We start from the raw sequence: 18385 nt of genomic DNA on the forward strand, positions 1-18385 counted from the left end.
GTGAGATAGTTTGAATCTAAACCTCAGTGAAAATGCATGAAGTAAAACTGATTATAATTTAAGATGCAATGAAGAAACAGCTTACACGTAGTGTACATTAACATGAATACATAGAAATGCAACGAAGAACTCAATGAATTGATTCAATGAAGAAGCAGTTTACACTCAATTAACATAAAATGCAAGGAAGAACACGCTTACATGCAGGGCATAATTGGTATTTCTGACCAGAGATAGAGAAATGGGTTATTTAACCACTTGTGATAATAATGAAAATGTCTTAGTTTTGTTATTTTCAGGAGTAAAGCAGACTTGGACCAACTCTCCAGATCCAGCAGTCGGAAGAAAGTTAGAGGGTAACATCAATGGATAAGTTAAGGCAAGTTTCTGGTTGAATTGTTCACAGAATCATGTGTCCATGAACCTGGAAAACAAGCCCTAACACCTGGCTGAAGACCAGGAGGGCTGTCATTTAAGGGGGGGAATTAAAACAGAGGGTTAGTAATTCGAGGAAAAAAGAAAACTGACTGCTTAACTGGAGAATTGGGAAGTGTCTGGGAGACTGTGAAGCCATAGATGCAAAAAATAACACATACACATACACACACAAACAGAAAATGCATTGATCTTACAAAGACAGGCTCATGAAGCTTGTCTAATCAAAACTTAATGCATAGAGACATTGAATAAACTTGGCTAAGAACACAAGCATATGCAATGAAGATCAGCTTGCTGCTTGTATGAGTAAAAGAATGGTGTGAATGTTTAATAAAATAGACTTAAAGCTTGAAGTTGAAGTTGACTCAAAGGAGCTATGGGAATTAACAGAAGAAAAGGGACTAAAGCAGTTTTAAAAAAGTGACTCAGGAGTGCTCTCGTACTGAGTGATTAAAGCAAGTGATTATTATAGAAAGAAAATGAAAATAATCCAATAATGTGATAAGGTTTAAACATGTATTTCTTTTGTCAAGTTGGCTGTTGAGCTGTGAGTCTATGCAAATTAGCTGGAGCAGAGACACTTCCTGTGTGCGTGTGTGTCGGAGGCTTTCAGTTCAAGAGAGAGCGGTGGCTGTTGAAGATTATTTGGCGAAATATATAATGGTAAAGTATCAGGATATTTGATTACGGTGGTCAGGTCTGTCCAGAGGGGCAGATTTGGACAGGAAATTTATAATGTAGTGATGACACGTTGTCAAAATCGGTTTATATTTTATGCTGAATGAACACATGGCAAAGTGAGGAAGGGAGACATTGTGCAAACGGTCTTTGATCTTTTGACGAGGTTTTCAGTGCGTTGAATGGGTGAAATTTAAGATGGTTTAAGATTTTTTGGGGCTGTTGTTTTTCATTTTAATAGAGGGAGTTTTGATAAACATGGACATGTCTAAAAGGGCCCATAGTTTTTGTAACAGTGCACTTAGGAAAAACCTGTCAGGTGATGTTGTTTTGTACTTTGATGAGCTAATAATCAGCTCTCTTTTTTCATTTTTGTTTTAAGCAGGCCTGGAAGAGAGTGAACTGACGGCGCTGACAAAATTACCAAGTACGAAAATCAGGTGGGCTTTACAGAATTATAAATTGGCTGAGGGGGAGACCTGATTGGCGGCGAGTCTCTGTCTAAAAACGGATTGTATCGAGTCAATCCAGTCAAAAGTATAGAGAACTATTTTCCTAAAAAGGAAAACGAAATAAAGCAAGTGATTGAGCTCATTTTGCTGATGTGGAGCATTTCATTATTTGTGCAGAAGGCTGCAGTATCAGCAAAAATATCATGTGTGAATGCATGAGTGAATGTGAGTGACTGGACTAAGGTGGGAATGAATAAATGTGGACAGATTTATCATGTGAGGAAAAGAAAGGGGATGCTTTGTTTTGCTTTTGCCATAAGCAGGACAAGTGGGAGACTTAAATCTGGGGATGCTGATTTTGGGTTGCTGATGTATGCTTGGAGAAAATTATTTACTGGGGTTACATTAGGGGATTACATTATATTGTTGGGAGAAGGCTAAATGCTAAAAGGGAAATATTGTTTGATATAACTCATGTTACCATTAACTGAAGAAACACAGGACTGATGACAGTTCTGATTAAGGTTATTTTTGTTATGACACAGATTGGATCATATAGGGGGAGAGTTGAGTAAAGGTTTTGTTTCCAGGAAGTTCCAAGGATCCAGAGTTCGATGGAGCAACGAGTTTGAGAAGATTTGACATGATGATTAAATTGATTTTGTTCCTTAAATACAGGTTTTCAGGGCTGGAGCAAAACACCGGAGAGGAGAATTGCTGAGCTGTTCTGAGAAATGAAATGACTAACCTTTTTTCCTTTTAATTTCCTAAGCTTGGGTGAAGCATTTTGAGTTTTTTGCCACATGAGATGTGTCAAAAAAGAGAGGGGTTTAAGATTTAATTTAAAATGGGTTTTAGTATGATTTTATAACGATTGGGGTTGTTTGATAATTTAGATATGGTAAAACTGAGGCAGAGATTGTTAATTCTAAAGAAAGGAGTAAAATGAACTGAATTCTGTTTAGAAGATAAATTGCTGGTGTGAATAAGAAGTTGTACACCAAACTTAGAGGGAAACTGTGGGAATAAAGGATATGCTTTGGGGAAAATAGTGAACATTTTATGAGTAGAAAATGTGGGATTTCTTTTTGATTTTTAGGATAAGTTGTCACAGTGACATAATGTTAGAATGTTGTTATAATGTAGGCTTTAGAAACAGATAGTAAATAGATTTATTTTTAGGGTAGAGGAGAGCTTTTATGAGGATGTTAAAAGTCTCGCTGACTCAAATGAATAATATTGGAGATTATATATGTAGAAATGATTTTTTCATACACATTGCATTTTTGTGCCTTTAACGGAGTTGTGGCTCAGAGAGTCGTCTCTTGAGGGTCACAAACTTTTGGTTAACGTTATGATTAGCCAATCTACTGTGAGAATGACCTGAGTTATTGAAGGATTGCACACGCTTACAGACATATAGAGTTCATCAACACACAGGACAGTATAGATTTGAGGCCTAGGGCCTGAAATTCATTTAGCTTTTAACTGAATTTGAGCTGGCCCGGTAACAAGTGACAGACAAGAGGAACTGAATAGGAGTTTGGTTGTAACTAAACTGCGTGACATGTAAAATATTGAGATAACACATGCAGCTCTAAATTAGTCTTATTACATAAAAAGCAGTTACAGAATAACAAATACTTGTTGAAGTGATCAAAGTTTTTGCTTTAAACCAGGACCAAAGGGGGGAAAGCTTATGTATTTTGGTTAAGACTGATAGAATATAATGACTGATAAAATATAATTAGAATGTACCATTGCATTAAGAGCAGCAAAAATGAAATAAAATGCTGTACCAACAAAGGTTGTAACACAGGAAATGTGAGTTCTAAAATACAGTTAGAGTTCAGCTTTTAGCTATGATGAAATTTATTTAGGAGCTAATGATCATATGTTTACACTTAGTTGATTAAAATGGTTGTTTTTTCTTTGACCCTTGTGTAGAATAAGTGGGTATGATGATTTTTCTTGTGAAAGGTGATTTTAGGCCAGAGCTGTGACAGCACAGGATGTTGAATAGAGTGAACAACAGGAAACATATGACAGCAGTGCTGTAAGACTGTTAAAATGCTGTAGATTGAGATGAGTGATGTTTAAGATTATATAGGAATAAAAGTAAAAAACCAAATACGAAATTAGGTTCATGTTTTGAGTAATATTAGGTTGAATCAGGTTTGAATGAAGAGAACAATTGAGGAACAGAGTAAGTTAGAGCCGTAGTAGGGAGAAAGTGTTTTCTATCCTTTGCAGGAGGCCCAGAAGAGAGGGACCCAGAAGAGGAGCAGAGACCACTTAAGCATGAAGTGTTCTCAAGTGGGAGCGGGCAGTTCATTACTAAGACCACCTAGATGACATGGGGTTGTCTGGTTCGCTAAATCACAGAATGCCGAGAGAGGGTCAGAGTGGGAAAAGTGATCCTAATGTCCATGACGTCAGGGGTGGACAGGGAAGCAGCTGAATGGGCCAAGGAGTGACCCAACATAATGTATGGCGACCTCTGGTGGGCCAGAGGTCGAGAGAGGGGATTGAGAGGAGTAGGAATATTTTACTGCTATTATTTGCTGCTATTTTTATAATCATCATTAACATTTCGGTATTAATAGTGATGTTGCATTTAGATGCATTCAGATGTTCAAATATATGGTTATAGTCTTTATTACAGGTCCAAGAAGAACCACTTTAAACGGTTAAGTTGAATCTATAATTTTAAATGTTTTTAATGCTTCTATGATCTCAGTGTTTCTGTGTAGAGGGCAGAGACAGGAAGTTATAGGCTTTTGAAGTTGCAGGCTTTTGCAGAAGTGAAACCGAAAGCAGAGTGAGCGCAAGCCAAAGAGTAGGGTGTTTATTATGCATTTATCTTTGATTTAAGCTTTTAGTAGAGGCTTTTGATTAAAACATTTATTCAGTAGATTACATATATATTTCCAGTTAGGTTATTATATGTAAGGGTGAGCCTCTGTTCTGGTGAAAGGTCAGAAGTGTAACGGGTGAGATGTGAGAGCATTTAAGGGCGAGACACACATACAGACACAAATAGTGAGAGGTCATGACACGTACGCAGTACACAGCATGCACGCGCCCTCGCACGTGTACGCACACACAGATAGACTCATTTAGTAGGTAAGAGTTTATGACTGCAAAGTTGTGCATGAGTGACATTTTGTACAGGAAGTGCACCTGATGTTCCAGGAGATAAGCAGATACGCCTGGGCAGGATGGAGACAGGAAGCGCTTGGCGTCGACCCGAAGAAGATGTTCTGTTTTAGACTATGTTAAGAGTCATTGTGGTTTTGGAGTGACGTATGCTTTGTTTAAATCTGCCTAGCAACAGAAAAGGGGGCTGTACTATCTTAACCCTATAAAACCGTTGTCTGAATATGGTAAAGACAGTTCAATACTGATTGGGTTGTTGAACTCACACATGTGTTCATTAAAATGCCGTCTAAATTGCACACGCCTGGATCTGTGGTTATTTATGGATTCCTCTCTCAACATTGAACCCTAACAGGCCCCTCTGGCCAACACCAGTAGGCGGTAGGTGAAGTGTCTTGCCCAAGGACACAATGACCAAGACAGACAGAGCTGGGGATCGAACCGGCAACCTTCCGGTTACAAGATGAGCTTCCCAACCCCCTGAACACACATATAAGGCACACATTCACAGGTCGATAGTACGCATTCAATTGTCATTTTATTTTGTTAAATACCAACAAAATGATAGCAGAAGTGCTGTTACGTGTCTGGCCAGAAAGAGCGCACCAATGTGTTTATTTGGTAGTTCAATGAAAGGCTTCAGTTAGTTAAGAGGGAGAAAAAGAAACTGTGTTCACATTTGCAGTTTTGTCTTGTTATATAATATTTGAAATAAAAATAAAAAAAAACACTACATTTTCAGAAATATTTGTGGGTGTTTTCTTGTTTGTTTGGTTAGTTTTTTTGTACTACTTGAACACTAAAGTGGCCCTCCAATGAGATGACAGTGTCAGCAGTGGCCCACAGCTCATTTAAGTTTGAGACCCCTGCTCTGCAGGGAACGGTGTTAATGTGACACCTTGGGGATTTAGTATGGAGTTAAATCAGGGCCATAATGTTTGTGTAGTTAAAAGAAAAATTTGAAATCGAAAATATGTAAACTGAAAGCAAAAGTCACATTTTTAGAGTGAACTTTGAAAAAGAAAGAGTTGGATTTAAAACAAAATCAAACGTTACATTTTTCAGATTCAGATCTTTTAAATTAATGTACAAAAAAAAATTCTTCAGGTTCGGATTTTTCTCTCAGCTTCAATTTTTTTTTTTTTTCACTTTCAGATCTCTATTTTTCAGTTACAGACTTTTGGCCCTGTCTTGGCGTGGTGGGCGTGGCTACACAGAGAGGGGCGGGGAATCATGAGTGACAGCAGACCGCTGCAGGCTCAAGATGGTCCATTTTTCATGTTGCCTTCAGGAAACCTGGGAATGAACATAATTTATCAAACGCCTCCTGCACTGTATTATTTGATAATGTTTAGAAAACATGTCATGCATAACTGCTAAAACTCAGTTACTAAAGCTCTTTCAAGCAGTAATGTGTACAAATTACGCCGTAACTGATCAATTATGAGACGTTTTCCCAGCCACTACGTGAGAAGTGGTCATTTCCCATGCTCTCAAAGTAGCGCGCATTGTATCGGGTGGGGGCTGCTGTTAACTTGTCCCTCAGTGAACGATGGCTGTGTCCCAATTCAGGGTATGCACGCTTGAAGTACGCATTTCAAGTGCGATTACGTCACCGCCACGCGACGACGGCTGTCCCAATTCAAAGTGTACTTCAAATGCATAGTCCAAATGCGCCGTCGATTTCCCCAAATATCAAGCGTGGTCCGGTGCACGCTTCGTGGCCCCATATATCCCACAATCCATAGCGTGGCGGTGGGTGTGGATAATTTTGCCGCAAAATACGGCAGAAGGGAGCGGCTGAAGAGTGAACTGTCAAAAGTAAGTACTGAATATTATGTCACTTATTTATGTGCAAATGTTTAAGAACATTAAAACATTACTGTTGGCCACATGTCGGCAAAGTTATGTGACATTAGCGATGTTTGTACTTTCAGCGGTAACTTGGTTTTAAAGCCTCTACTTCTTAATATATATATAGTTGACCTTAATCTTACAGAGAATGTGATGATTTTATGCGTAATTAAAGTCAGTCATATATCCACAAACACAACAAGCTGAAAGTCAGTGATGCTGCTCGGTTTGCAGTCCTGAATATGACGGCACAAGCAGGATTCACTGCACTGTTAATGTTAGCTATGTTATATTGCTGCCTCTGTTCGGTGGTGTCGAGCCAAACGGACTTTAACGTGTGTTTGAACGAGCTGACGGTTCACTCGTTAAGCTGAAAGAAAGATGCTTTAATCACAGGAGTCACACATGTGTCCACTGGACCATCTGGGAACTCTTCTTGTTTAGCACTCGTAATAACACAAACACTAAATCCTCCTTCTCTTGTGCTGTTTTGTAGCAGTGTGTACACCTGAGACTGTCACCTGTCTGTCTGTCCTGCACTCTCTCTCTGTTTCTTTCTCTCTGATTGTGGAATAAAAGTATAAACATGTATTTATAAGTTACACTTGTGTTTGAATCCTGCAGCTTATCACACATTTGATTTCCATGTGTGACGACTGCAAGTGTCCAGAGTGAGGACAGACTGAGGGACCCACTGCTGCACATCATCTGTGAGGCTTTGCACCCCTGATGATCCACCAGGACAAACTCAGCAGTGTGTGAGGAAGAGGAGGAGGAAGAGTCAGCAGCAGCTGACAGATGGAGAGAATAGACAGACTGTTCCCTGTTTGTGAAGGACTGCTAGAAAAGTCTAACATAACTAATTGTCTGTCCTGAATCAGTCTTATTAGGTAATGTTCAAATAATTTGATCATCCCAGTGTTTTCAGTGTGGGAGAAAGTACTCAGGGCCTTCAAGTTACACACTATGAAAGGCAGCAACAAGTTTAATATTCAGAAACCTAAAGTATGTATCAGCAGCAGAATGGAGCTAAAAATAAATGTTTGTTTCAGTTCTATGAAGCTTTGAGTATTTTGGATTAGTAGCACTGCTGTGTTTGTTGCATCATATTGCTGTAATTGTTTATATGCTTTATATATTCTGAGGTAAGTTGATCTATAGTGTTACATCATATTCTATAAGGATGTTATGTGTTTGTAGACTTTCTGCCCAGTTTGACCCATTTAGCAGAAGTCAGCCTGTTTAAGGCTCTGATATCTACTCTGTATGACTTAAAGCAGTTATGACATGGTCTGATTTTCTCACCCAATAAAGGAATATTTAATATATCAGTCTGATCTTCATTCTATCAGAAACAGTTATCACAGCTCGTACATTTTCTTTTTACACATATATGTAAGCATTGAGCCAAATTTAGTAATGCCAACATATTGAAAGAACAATGTTTGTCTCTTATATATAATACATCTGTATATACACTGTCAGAGATACTTGTCTTTGAGTGAAGATTTAAGGTGATAGGAAATATAAATAACTGCTACTTGCATCTTTGACCCAGAGTTCAAGCTCATATATAACAACATTAGCTAATTATCATTTACTAACTAATCTTGAAATGACTGTTCAGTACAGAAATGAAGCCCAACTATCATGTTTTACAGTCCTGTGGTCTCAACTGATCAAAGTGATGTCATGACAAAAATGAATGACCAACAAAACATTTTTTCTCCTTCATTTCTGTCACACAAAGCTGTATGAAACATTTCTCGCGGTTAGTATCATGGTTGCTAGGCAACCTGAACAGCGCGACGAAGGCTAGACCGTCCCATTTCACAAGCCTCTCGCTTCCGCACTTCCCGTACTTGTAGTACGCACCGTACGTAGTACGCGTAGTGTGCGTACTTCAAGCGTGCATACCCTGAATTGGGACACAGCCATCGTTCACTGAGGGACAAGTTAAAAGCAGCCCCCACCCGATACAATGCGCGCTACTTTGAGAGCATGGGAAATGACCACTTCTCACGTAGTGGCTGGGAAAACGTCTCATAATTGATCAGTTACGGCGTAATTTGTACACATTACTGCTTGAAAGAGCTTTAGTAACTGAGTTTTAGCAGTTATGCATGACATGTTTTCTAAACATTATCAAATAATACAGTGCAGGAGGTGTTTGATAAATTATGTTCATTCCCAGGTTTCCTGAAGGCAACATGAAAAATGGACCATCTTGAGCCTGCAGCGGTCTGCTGTCACTCATGATTCCCCGCCCCTCTCTGTGTAGCCACGCCCACCACGCCAAAACAGGGCCAAAAGTCTGTAACTGAAAAATAGAGATCTGAAAGTGAAAAAAAAAAAAAAATTGAAGCTGAGAGAAAAATCCGAACCTGAAGAATTTTTTTTGTACATTAATTTAAAAGATCTGAATCTGAAAAATGTAACGTTTGATTTTGTTTTAAATCCAACTCTTTCTTTTTCAAAGTTCACTCTAAAAATGTGACTTTTGCTTTCAGTTTACATATTTTCGATTTCAAATTTTTCTTTTAACTACACAAACATTATGGCCCTGATTTAACTCCATAATTTAGTTATTCAGTCATAGAAAACTCACCGTGGCTGTTGCATCGAGAAGTCTCCACTATCCTGTTGTCTTGGTCATAGCACACCATTGCTTGGTAGCGGTACCCTTGGCCACACTCTTTGATGTCACCTTGTACCTTCATGCCAAGCTGACCCTCCATGCGACCACCCTCAGATAGGATACAGTCCGACCAGTTGCCTACAGGCTGGGCATTGTATTTATTACATGGGCAGTACTGGGTCTCACTTAGGGGATACAGCTGGTTGTTTTTACACTGGTCATGCTTTCTACTTCTCCCTGCAGAAACAGCAAAAGATAAACGGTTATCATCTATAAGAATTTTCCACTGGTGAAGGGTTCAATGTGGTGACCTTCACACACAGAAAAGTAACAATATGGTTTTACATCTGGTGAACTAACACTAAAGTTTCTGGAAGTCGGCCACTCACCTACTAGCATCCTTTTGCGGGTTCTGACACCCACACAATCTGCTGTACAGGAAGAAAACTTGGACCAGCTGCTGAGTTGACAGTCTTCCTGGCAGGGCACCTGACAGGGTTGGGTGAGAGATGGCATGGAGCTAGCAAACTTAAGACAAGCTTCAATGTCTGCTTGCCCACCATCCTGCTTTCGGCATGAAACAGCTAAAGAAGGGGAAAAAAAGGAATGACGGAGTTCTGCAAGAATGGACTTTTGTTTTTGTAATGGCACACCATTTGTATAAACGATAATGTGAACTATCACTAATGGATTTGATTATCAGATTTACAGTACTATATATACTATTAGGGCACGGTATCAATTTCGATTTCTGTAACTGATTAGATTCACTTCAATTTTGACTCAGTCAGTCAGAAATATTAGAATTCTTATCATTTATCAGTACATGTCTATGTCTTTATATCTATGTATAAAAACAAAGCTGACACTTGTGAGACTTCATCAGAGGTGTGAGCATCACAGCAGAGGCCTTTGTGTCAAAGTAAGTGAGGATAAAACACAGAACAACATGAAGGAGATTTTCCTGGCCTGGCTTTTTATAGCAGATAAGCCCCTTAAAGATATTCTTCAGTAGATAGAAAAATGGATGAAAACCATGAACAATATCAACATATGAACATTACCTGATGCTGCTGAAGTGAAGCAGAGCAAAGTTACAGAGGTCTGATGAGAGACACAGCTAAGCATTTTGCAATTTAGCATCATTTGTAAAGGTTTTTTCAGTACTGAACAGCAGAAAGCTTTTCTTGTCGAAGGTCATTTTGGGAAAAAAAACAACAACCAAGAAACAGCGGTACAAAATAGTAGACCAGTGTGTAAAAAGCAAGAGAATAATGCAGAAAACAGAGATTTTGATGGTAAACTGGTCGCTGAGTACACTGAGAAAGAGAGCTGTGTAGGAAGTAAAAGCCAAAGTCATGGAGAATTCATGACAATGTTTCTCAAATGTGAAGCAGAGTTTGGATCTTCTTTTGCTGCTGGTTCAGTGAATTTTGGTCAGAGTGATGAAACCTGCAGCTTCAGAAGCTGTGAGACGTCGGCTTTCAGCACCCGATGGCACTTCTGTGTTCGTGCCGTCGGGTGAACGATCCACACTTTGTGTTTACATCTTTGTGCAGAATCCGTTTACCTGCTCTTTAATAGTTTGCTGTTTTAGCTGTTTGGCGGTTGTTGACACAGTTTTCTGAGCTTTAACCTGAGATTCTGGCATTTCTGGCAAAATACATTTATTTATTTACATTTATTTATATTTAAAAATTGATTCAGGATTTTATGAATCGATATCGTTTTATTCAACTAAATCGATTTTTTAAACCTACCCTAATATATAATCTTTCCAGCTGTCACAGAAAAATACAGATGGGCATGATTTGATAGCAGAACTTTTTTTTTCAAATTGTCATTATTTAAGGTTATCTCTGTTTACTTCTGTTTAATATCCAAAACATGGTTATGCCTTTTGTAAGTGAAAGGGTGCACAGTAAAAGGGTTGTATTGAACTAATCAATTTAATTAAATTCAGTTCAGTTTTATTTATACAGTCTCAAATCACATCATCATTTGCATTAAGGTGCAGTCCTACAATAAAATAATAGATACAGAGAAAAACCCAACAATCATATGACCCCCTATGAGCAAGCACTTTGGCGACAGTGGGAAGGAAAAACTCCCTTTTAACAGGAAGAAACCTCTGGCAGAACCAGGCTCAGGGAGGGGCGGGGCCATCTGCTGTGATTGGTTGGGGAGACAGGACAAAGGACACACTGTGGAAGAGAGCCAGAGTATACCATTACAGGTACCTCCCAGGGATCAGGGTGAAGATAACTGGAAACTGACAATGGCCTTGTGGCAGGGGTGTGGTGGTTGAGGGGCAGTGCCACGGAGGCTCAGGTGGAGGTAATCACTTTTTCCCTTTTTTAGTGCCTGCCACCAGGGACAAGAGAGGAGAGTGTGGAGGCAGCTGGAAAGCTGACCACAGCAGAAACACTTGTGAATTGAGCTGCATTGTACATGTGGATATATGTATATAAATAAACGGGACTCAACATTTACCAGAGCGACATGTGGGGTCGGATTTTTCACAGGCCTTTTTGCAAGAGACTTTAAAAAGAGTCTAATTTCTATGCATTAATTCAGGGGTGTCAAACGTATGGCCCGCGGGCCACATCAGGCCCGCAAACGGGTTTAATCCGGCCCGTGAGATGATTTTGTAAAGTATAAAAATGAGCAGCAATTTTTCAATAAAGAAACTGCTGTTCCAATTGTGTCCATTGGATGGCGCAATAGCAATTGTGAGCTACTTTGTTTTGCCCGTGAAATTTAAACCTGATGTGCTTTGGCACCCTCATTGCCCCAATATGTCTCTGTCAAAAAAGAGAAAAGTGGATGCAGAGTGCAGAGTGTTCCAAGAAAAATGGTCATCCTCCTATTTATTCACGGAAGTGAATGGGAAAGCTGTATGTTTGGTGTGTTCCCAGCATGTTGCAGTGCTAAAAGAATATAACCTCCGTCGCCACTATGTGAGTCTTCATGCCGACAAATATGACAACTTTCAAGGACAGTGGAGAAGAGAGAAGGTGAATGAACTGTTGGCGGGTCTGAAGAAACAGCAGTCTGTGTTTACTCACAACCGAGACATTAGTGACGCTGCAGTGAAAGCTAGCTACCTCATTGCTTACGAAATTGCACTTCATCTTCAAAACCATTTAGTGAGGGTGAATTTGTAAAAACATGTATGATGAAGGCATCGGAGATTGTGTGCCCTGAAAAGCGCCAGGCCTTTGCAAATATCAGCCTGACAAGAAACACAGTTGCCGACAGGATTTCTGATCTTTCAGCGGATTTGGACAGCCTGTTGAAGCAAAAAATAAAGTCATTTATTGTGTTTTCAGTTGCAATTGATGAAGGCACGGACATTACAGATGTTGCACAACTGGCAATTTTCATCCGCGGAGTTGATGACACACCGTCACCGAGGAGTTTGTGGAGTTGGTACCGATGACAGATACAGCGACCGCAGCTGATATTTTCACCGCACTCGTCGGCGCGCTGGACAGGGTCGGAGTGGACTGGTCCCGCGCTGTCAGCCTGGCTACAGATGGTGCGCCCTCAATGATCGGGAAGAAAGCAGGCGTTGTAAAAAAGTTCAGAGAAAAAGTGCAATCTGCAAATGGAGGACGTGATTTTTTGACTTTTCACTGTATTTTGCACCAGGAGGCTTTGTGTTGCAAGTCACTGAAAATGGATAACGTCATGAAGGTGGTCATCCAAACTGTTAATTTCATCCGATCCAGAAGCCTCAATCACCGTCAGTTTGACAGTCTCCTCAGAGAGAAAGACCACATCTATGGCCTGCCATACCACACTGAGGTAAGATGGTTGAGCCGAGGTGCTGTGCTGAGGCGTTTCTTTGATTTACGAGAAGAAACTGAACAGTTTATGGAAGAAAAGGGCAAACCAGTGTTAGAATTTCATTCCGTAGAATGGATGCAGGACCTTGCATTTATGGTGGATGTTACAGAGCACCTGAATAACTTGAACAAACAGCTGCAAGGACGCAACAATGTTGTCACGTAGTATTATGACAGCATACGTTCTTTCAAGTTGAAGCTGTTATTGTGGGAGACGCAGCTCGCTGGCGGTGATGCAGCTCACTTCCCCTGTCTGAAAAATGTGTGCACGATCCAAAGTGTGGCAGATATGAAGCAGTTCAAAGATAAAATAACGGGACTGTTACTAGAGTTTGAGCAACGATTTCAGATTTTTGGTGAACTGGAGAAAGACTTCAAAGTTTTTTGCTCGCCGTTCACCGTGAATCCCTCTGATCTGCCCGTCAGGTTCCAACTTGAAATAATAGACTTGCAGTGTGACTCGGATTTGAAGGGCAAATTTGCCGCAGCTGGCTTGAACACATTCTATCAGAATCTCTTGCCAGGTTACCCCAACTTGACAGCCCTCGCTGCAAAACTGGAACCATGTATCTTTGTGAGCAAGTTTTCTCTGTAATGAGCATAAATAAAACAAAACTGCGCTCAAGGCTCACGCACAGGCACTTGAATCACATCCTGAAGTTAGCTGCTGCTCAGGATGTGAAGCCTGATATTGATGAGCTGGTGAAAGCTAAAAGATGCCAGGTATCAGGAGTCAAATAAACTATGCAACCCCACTGAAAGCGCTGCATGAGACACCCTGATATACTTATACTGTGTGCTTGTGTGTTCTTTGTCCTCAGAATTTTCAAATAACTTGAGGTGTTTTGTAATGAGGGCAGCACGGTGGCACGGTGGTTAGCACTGTTGCCGCACAGCAAGAAGGTCCTGAGTTCAATTCCACCGTCAGGCCGGGGTCTTTCTGTGTGGAGTTTGCATGTTCTCCCCGTGTTTGCGTGGGTTCCCTCCGGGTACTCCGGCTTCCTCCCACCGTCCAAAGACATGCAGTTTGAGGGGATAGGTTAATTGGATAATCCAAATTGTCACTAGGTGTGAATGTGTGCGTGAATGGTTGTCTGTCCCTGTGTGTTGGCCCTGCGACAGACTGGCGACCTGTCCAGGGTGTACCCCGCCTCTCGCCCTATGACAGCTGGGATAGGCTCCAGCGCCCCCCCGCGACCCTGGAAAGGATAAGCGGAAGCAAATGGATGGATGGATGTTTTGTAATGAATAGCTATGTTGTGCTTTTGGACACACTGTCCTCAGGCTCCAGCTTTATGTTTATATATTTTTATGTTGATGTGCTACTGTTTCTAATTGATTGTATTTGATTTATATATTTAACCTATTCTGTGGTTCTTGTAGGATTTCATTATTTTTATCTACCTTGCTGCCTGTGAAGTGACACCGTAATATTGTTCTGTGATCTGTGAAACAGTTCTGTGAATCACTGAGACACTGTGTGTTTGTGTGTTCTTTGTCCTCAGAATTTTCAAATAACTTGAGATGTTTTATGATTAATAGCTATGTTGTGCCTGTACTATTTTGAACATACTGTCCACAGGCTCTAGCTTTATTTTTATGTTGATCGTATTAAAACAAAGAAAACAATCTGAAGTTGTTGTTTTTAAGTTATATATACAATGATTTTACCAGTCCGGCCCACTTGAGAATCGACTTTTCTCCATGTGGCCCCTGAACTAAAATGAGTTTGACACCCCTGCATTAATTCCTCTGACAACTTAAAGGAATAATACATATAAGTAGTAATATATTACATGAATCTGTTTGGTAAGAGATTCTAGATTAATACAGCTGAAAATTTCTGCTCACACATTAAATTATTAATCCAGTAAAATGATTAGTTATTGCTTAACATTTGCTTATATGTTTAACATTTCCCTGACCATGACATGTTATTTTGTGATTCCATTTATCAGTGTCTACATGCCCATCCACTCCTCCCCACTAAATTATTATTTTTGTCTCCAGTGGGGATTTAAAAGATTTGCATCTTAAGACAGTCTACAACCAAATTAAACTCGGAAACTGACTTTCATAATTAGAACTCGTCACCAGTGACAGATGACACTGCCACTGACCCCAGATCTGATTCCATTTCAATTTTCCAGTAAGCCACTAATGACCATTGTTTCTGAAAAACTACAATCAACTAAATGAATAAGAAAGAACTGGATTCAGAGCATCAGGAGACTCATAATAAATACCATAACTATTCCTACTGTGTGTCAAACACTTGCCTGATCACTGACCACAGAATTCTCTACAAAAGTGAGTTCTGCACCTTCTTCTTTCAGCTTGTTAAATTGCAGTTATGGAACAGGTCTGCTGTCTGCCACAATATGCAGTTATGAAGACTGTCTCTGAAAAAAAGTATGAGCAAGGTTTGCTGGCTTTGCAATCGATGGTGCAGCTGCTGTGATGGGCTGAAAGGAGGCACACTCCTGAGTGAAAACATCAACGAACCTAAACGTCATTCACTGCATCATTCACGTGTTAGAACCTGTGGACCATTGTCCTTTATAACAAGTTAAAGAGGGGTCTCAAATCAGCACGGGGCTTCTGCATGACCATTTCCAGTTTGCAAAAAAGTGTTATGGTGCAAGGTCTGGACACACAGAATGATTGCTGCAAGATTTTGGCTTTATATATCAAATAATGTCCAGCATATAATTTTTTGTAAAATTGCCTGCCGACCTACTTTGACCATTTTTTCACACATTGAAATCTGAGGCAATGTTTGAACGTGAATATCACAACAACTATTAAAGATAACAGCCTGAAAGTTTTCTTTGGACAGATATATTAAAACATGTCTAATAATTAAAATCTGAAAAATATATTAAAGCCCTTGCGCAAAGTGAATGTTGAGCGCACCCTAATAAAACACTTCACACACATGAGTGACACTTTTTTAATGGTATATAGTGGAATTTAGCAATACTGCAAAATAAAGCATGTAGAATACTTTTTGAACATAAAATTCATAGTCACAAAAATTAAGATAATGCCATTTTCACTCAACTTGGATCAAGTAAATATGACAGTTGTAGCAGAAAATCACAAACACTGGTAAATTGTCCATACAGATTAAAATTCTAGAATCTCCACATGGTGAAAAAAATGAAATTATTATGTTAAATATGAGCATATTGTTCATTTCTGAGACCTGGGTCAAATCAGCAATTTTTTTAGAATATTTTCTACTTAACCATATTCAATTTGTTTAAAAATGTGATTGTCCAAAGTCTGGAGACATATAATTATTGCTGAGAAATTTTAGCTTCGTATACCAAATACTTCTCAAGATATATGGTTTTAGAAAAAAGTCCATCCACTCATTTTCAGGCATATTGAAATCGGAGACAATATTGGAACATGAATGGCCAAAAAACTATTACAGAAAAAAGCCTGAAATGATTACTTGTCTTTCATCACTTGTCTTGCTACGTGTTGGCTAGCGACACAGATATGTTAACATAACATAAACAGTGAAGCTGGAGGATGAACGCTAACTTTTTCCCACTCGATAAAAGTTAACGTGAAGGTTCCTGATGGTTAGGGACAAATGCAATCTCATGGCAGGATGCTGTAAACGGACCAAACTTCAGTCAGGAGAACAACTGAGATAATCCATCCACAATACGAGGTTAGTCATTAATATACTGCAACAACATGGGAATAGAGCAGCTGTGAGAGAATACAGCATTAATGAATCAATGGTACAGAAGTGGAGGAAGCAAGAAGAATGAGTTGACTAAAGTTGGACTTATCTGACTGTCTTGTTTCGCTTAATGTGCCTTATGGTCCGAAAAATACGGTACAATAAAGGTTTAATGAAAATACTCTTTTCTTGATTTTTGTGCCAAAGAATTTCATGCAAAAAAAGTTCTACATGTTTTACTTTACATTATTTTATTGTGACCTGTATAATATTATATACTATTCAGAAGTTATCACCAGTTATCTTTGGCAGGTGTTTATTATTATGCTCAAACACGGGACGTGAGGATGGCCTACATTTTTTCATATTTCATTTACCCAATAGTTGCAGACTTTTTTAATCTGTCTCAAATTACACATCCTGATTCACTTTGATTGTTTAAAGAAACAAAAAAGCCAATGAAAATGTTAAATGTTAAAACATTGCCTCAGACTTTAGGCCTGGACCAAATTGCAAATTAAAAACAAGTATCTGGAAAAGTATTTGATATGTGAAGCTAATTATATATGTCAGGGGTTTTTTGAGATGACAGAGCAAATGACCCAGACTTGAGGTGGCTGTAGCTCAGTAGGTAGAGCAGGTCACCTACTGATCGGAAGGTTGGTGGTTTGATCCCTGGCTCCCCCACTCTGCATGTCAAATATCCTTAGGCAAGATACTAACCCCCACTCGCTCTCCAATGCATCCATCGAGTATGAATGTTAGTTAATTAATTAGAAAGCACTGAAAGGCATAGAAAACAGTGCATGGGTGAATGCGGAGTCTTGTATAAAGTGCTTTGAGTGCTCCGGGAGAGTAGAAAAGCGCTATATAAGAATCAGTCCATTTACCAGATCTTGAAAATGCAAAGTATGCACATATTTAACAAGATACTAGATCATCTGGAAATTCCACAGTTTAGTTCCACATGGATAGGACAATAGACTGATGTTTGTGTTTTCTGGCACAACTTGTCATATTTACTCAGTCTAGCATGAAAGTTAAATGAAAATGACATTTTTTTGACTATGAAGTTCATTCATGTTCACTTTTTTTTTAAAATTAGCATTTATTCTTCACAGTTAGCCAGTTATCAGACATTTTTAATGTATCTGTATGAAATGAAACATCATGATTCACTGTGATGGTAAGATAGGTCAATGGGAAAAGGCTTTTTATCTTAAATAGGTTTTGTTGTGTTATTCATGTTTACACATTGTCTCAGATTTCAATGTGCAAAAAAATGGTTAAAGTGGGTCGAAGGCAATTGTTAAAAAAATATATCCTAAAAAGTATTTGGTAAATGGGGCAAAAATTTCACAGTGTCCAAACCTTGTATCTTCATATTTTTTTGAGCAAGCTGAAGATGGCTGAGCAGTCTTGTAACGGTCTTGTCCTTCTCATGTCTGTGGATGTTGGTGAAAGAGGGGTGGTGTGCTGCAGATGGCATTTCGTATGAATGACCAAAGTATATAGATGTGTGTGTGTGTGTGCCATGTTTACATATCTTTGTGGGGACCAATAATTTGAAATTTACTATACTTGTGGGGACAAACAGCCCGTCCCCATGAGT

The 18385-nt window shown here is 39.3% G+C and overlaps 1 protein-coding gene across 2 annotated transcripts in view; it reads right to left on the minus strand.

Annotated features, from left to right (window-relative positions):
• thsd7aa (thrombospondin, type I, domain containing 7Aa) overlaps positions 1-18385 on the minus strand; it is a 272763-nt gene that overhangs the window by 72533 nt on the left and 181845 nt on the right. For both annotated transcript variants that reach the window (XR_003215883.1, XM_019350980.2), the window contains exons 12-13: positions 9609-9803; positions 9190-9456 (exon numbers count right to left, since the gene is read on the minus strand). Coding sequence is in view for 1 of the 2 variants with exons in the window: in XM_019350980.2 (XP_019206525.1) it covers positions 9190-9456; positions 9609-9803 (462 nt within the window). In the remaining variant the exon portion in view is untranslated. The remainder of the gene's footprint in view (positions 1-9189; positions 9457-9608; positions 9804-18385) is intronic.

Source organism: Oreochromis niloticus, linkage group LG22 (genome assembly GCF_001858045.2).
Source record: "Oreochromis niloticus isolate F11D_XX linkage group LG22, O_niloticus_UMD_NMBU, whole genome shotgun sequence".
Classification (NCBI taxonomy): domain Eukaryota; kingdom Metazoa; phylum Chordata; class Actinopteri; order Cichliformes; family Cichlidae; genus Oreochromis; species Oreochromis niloticus.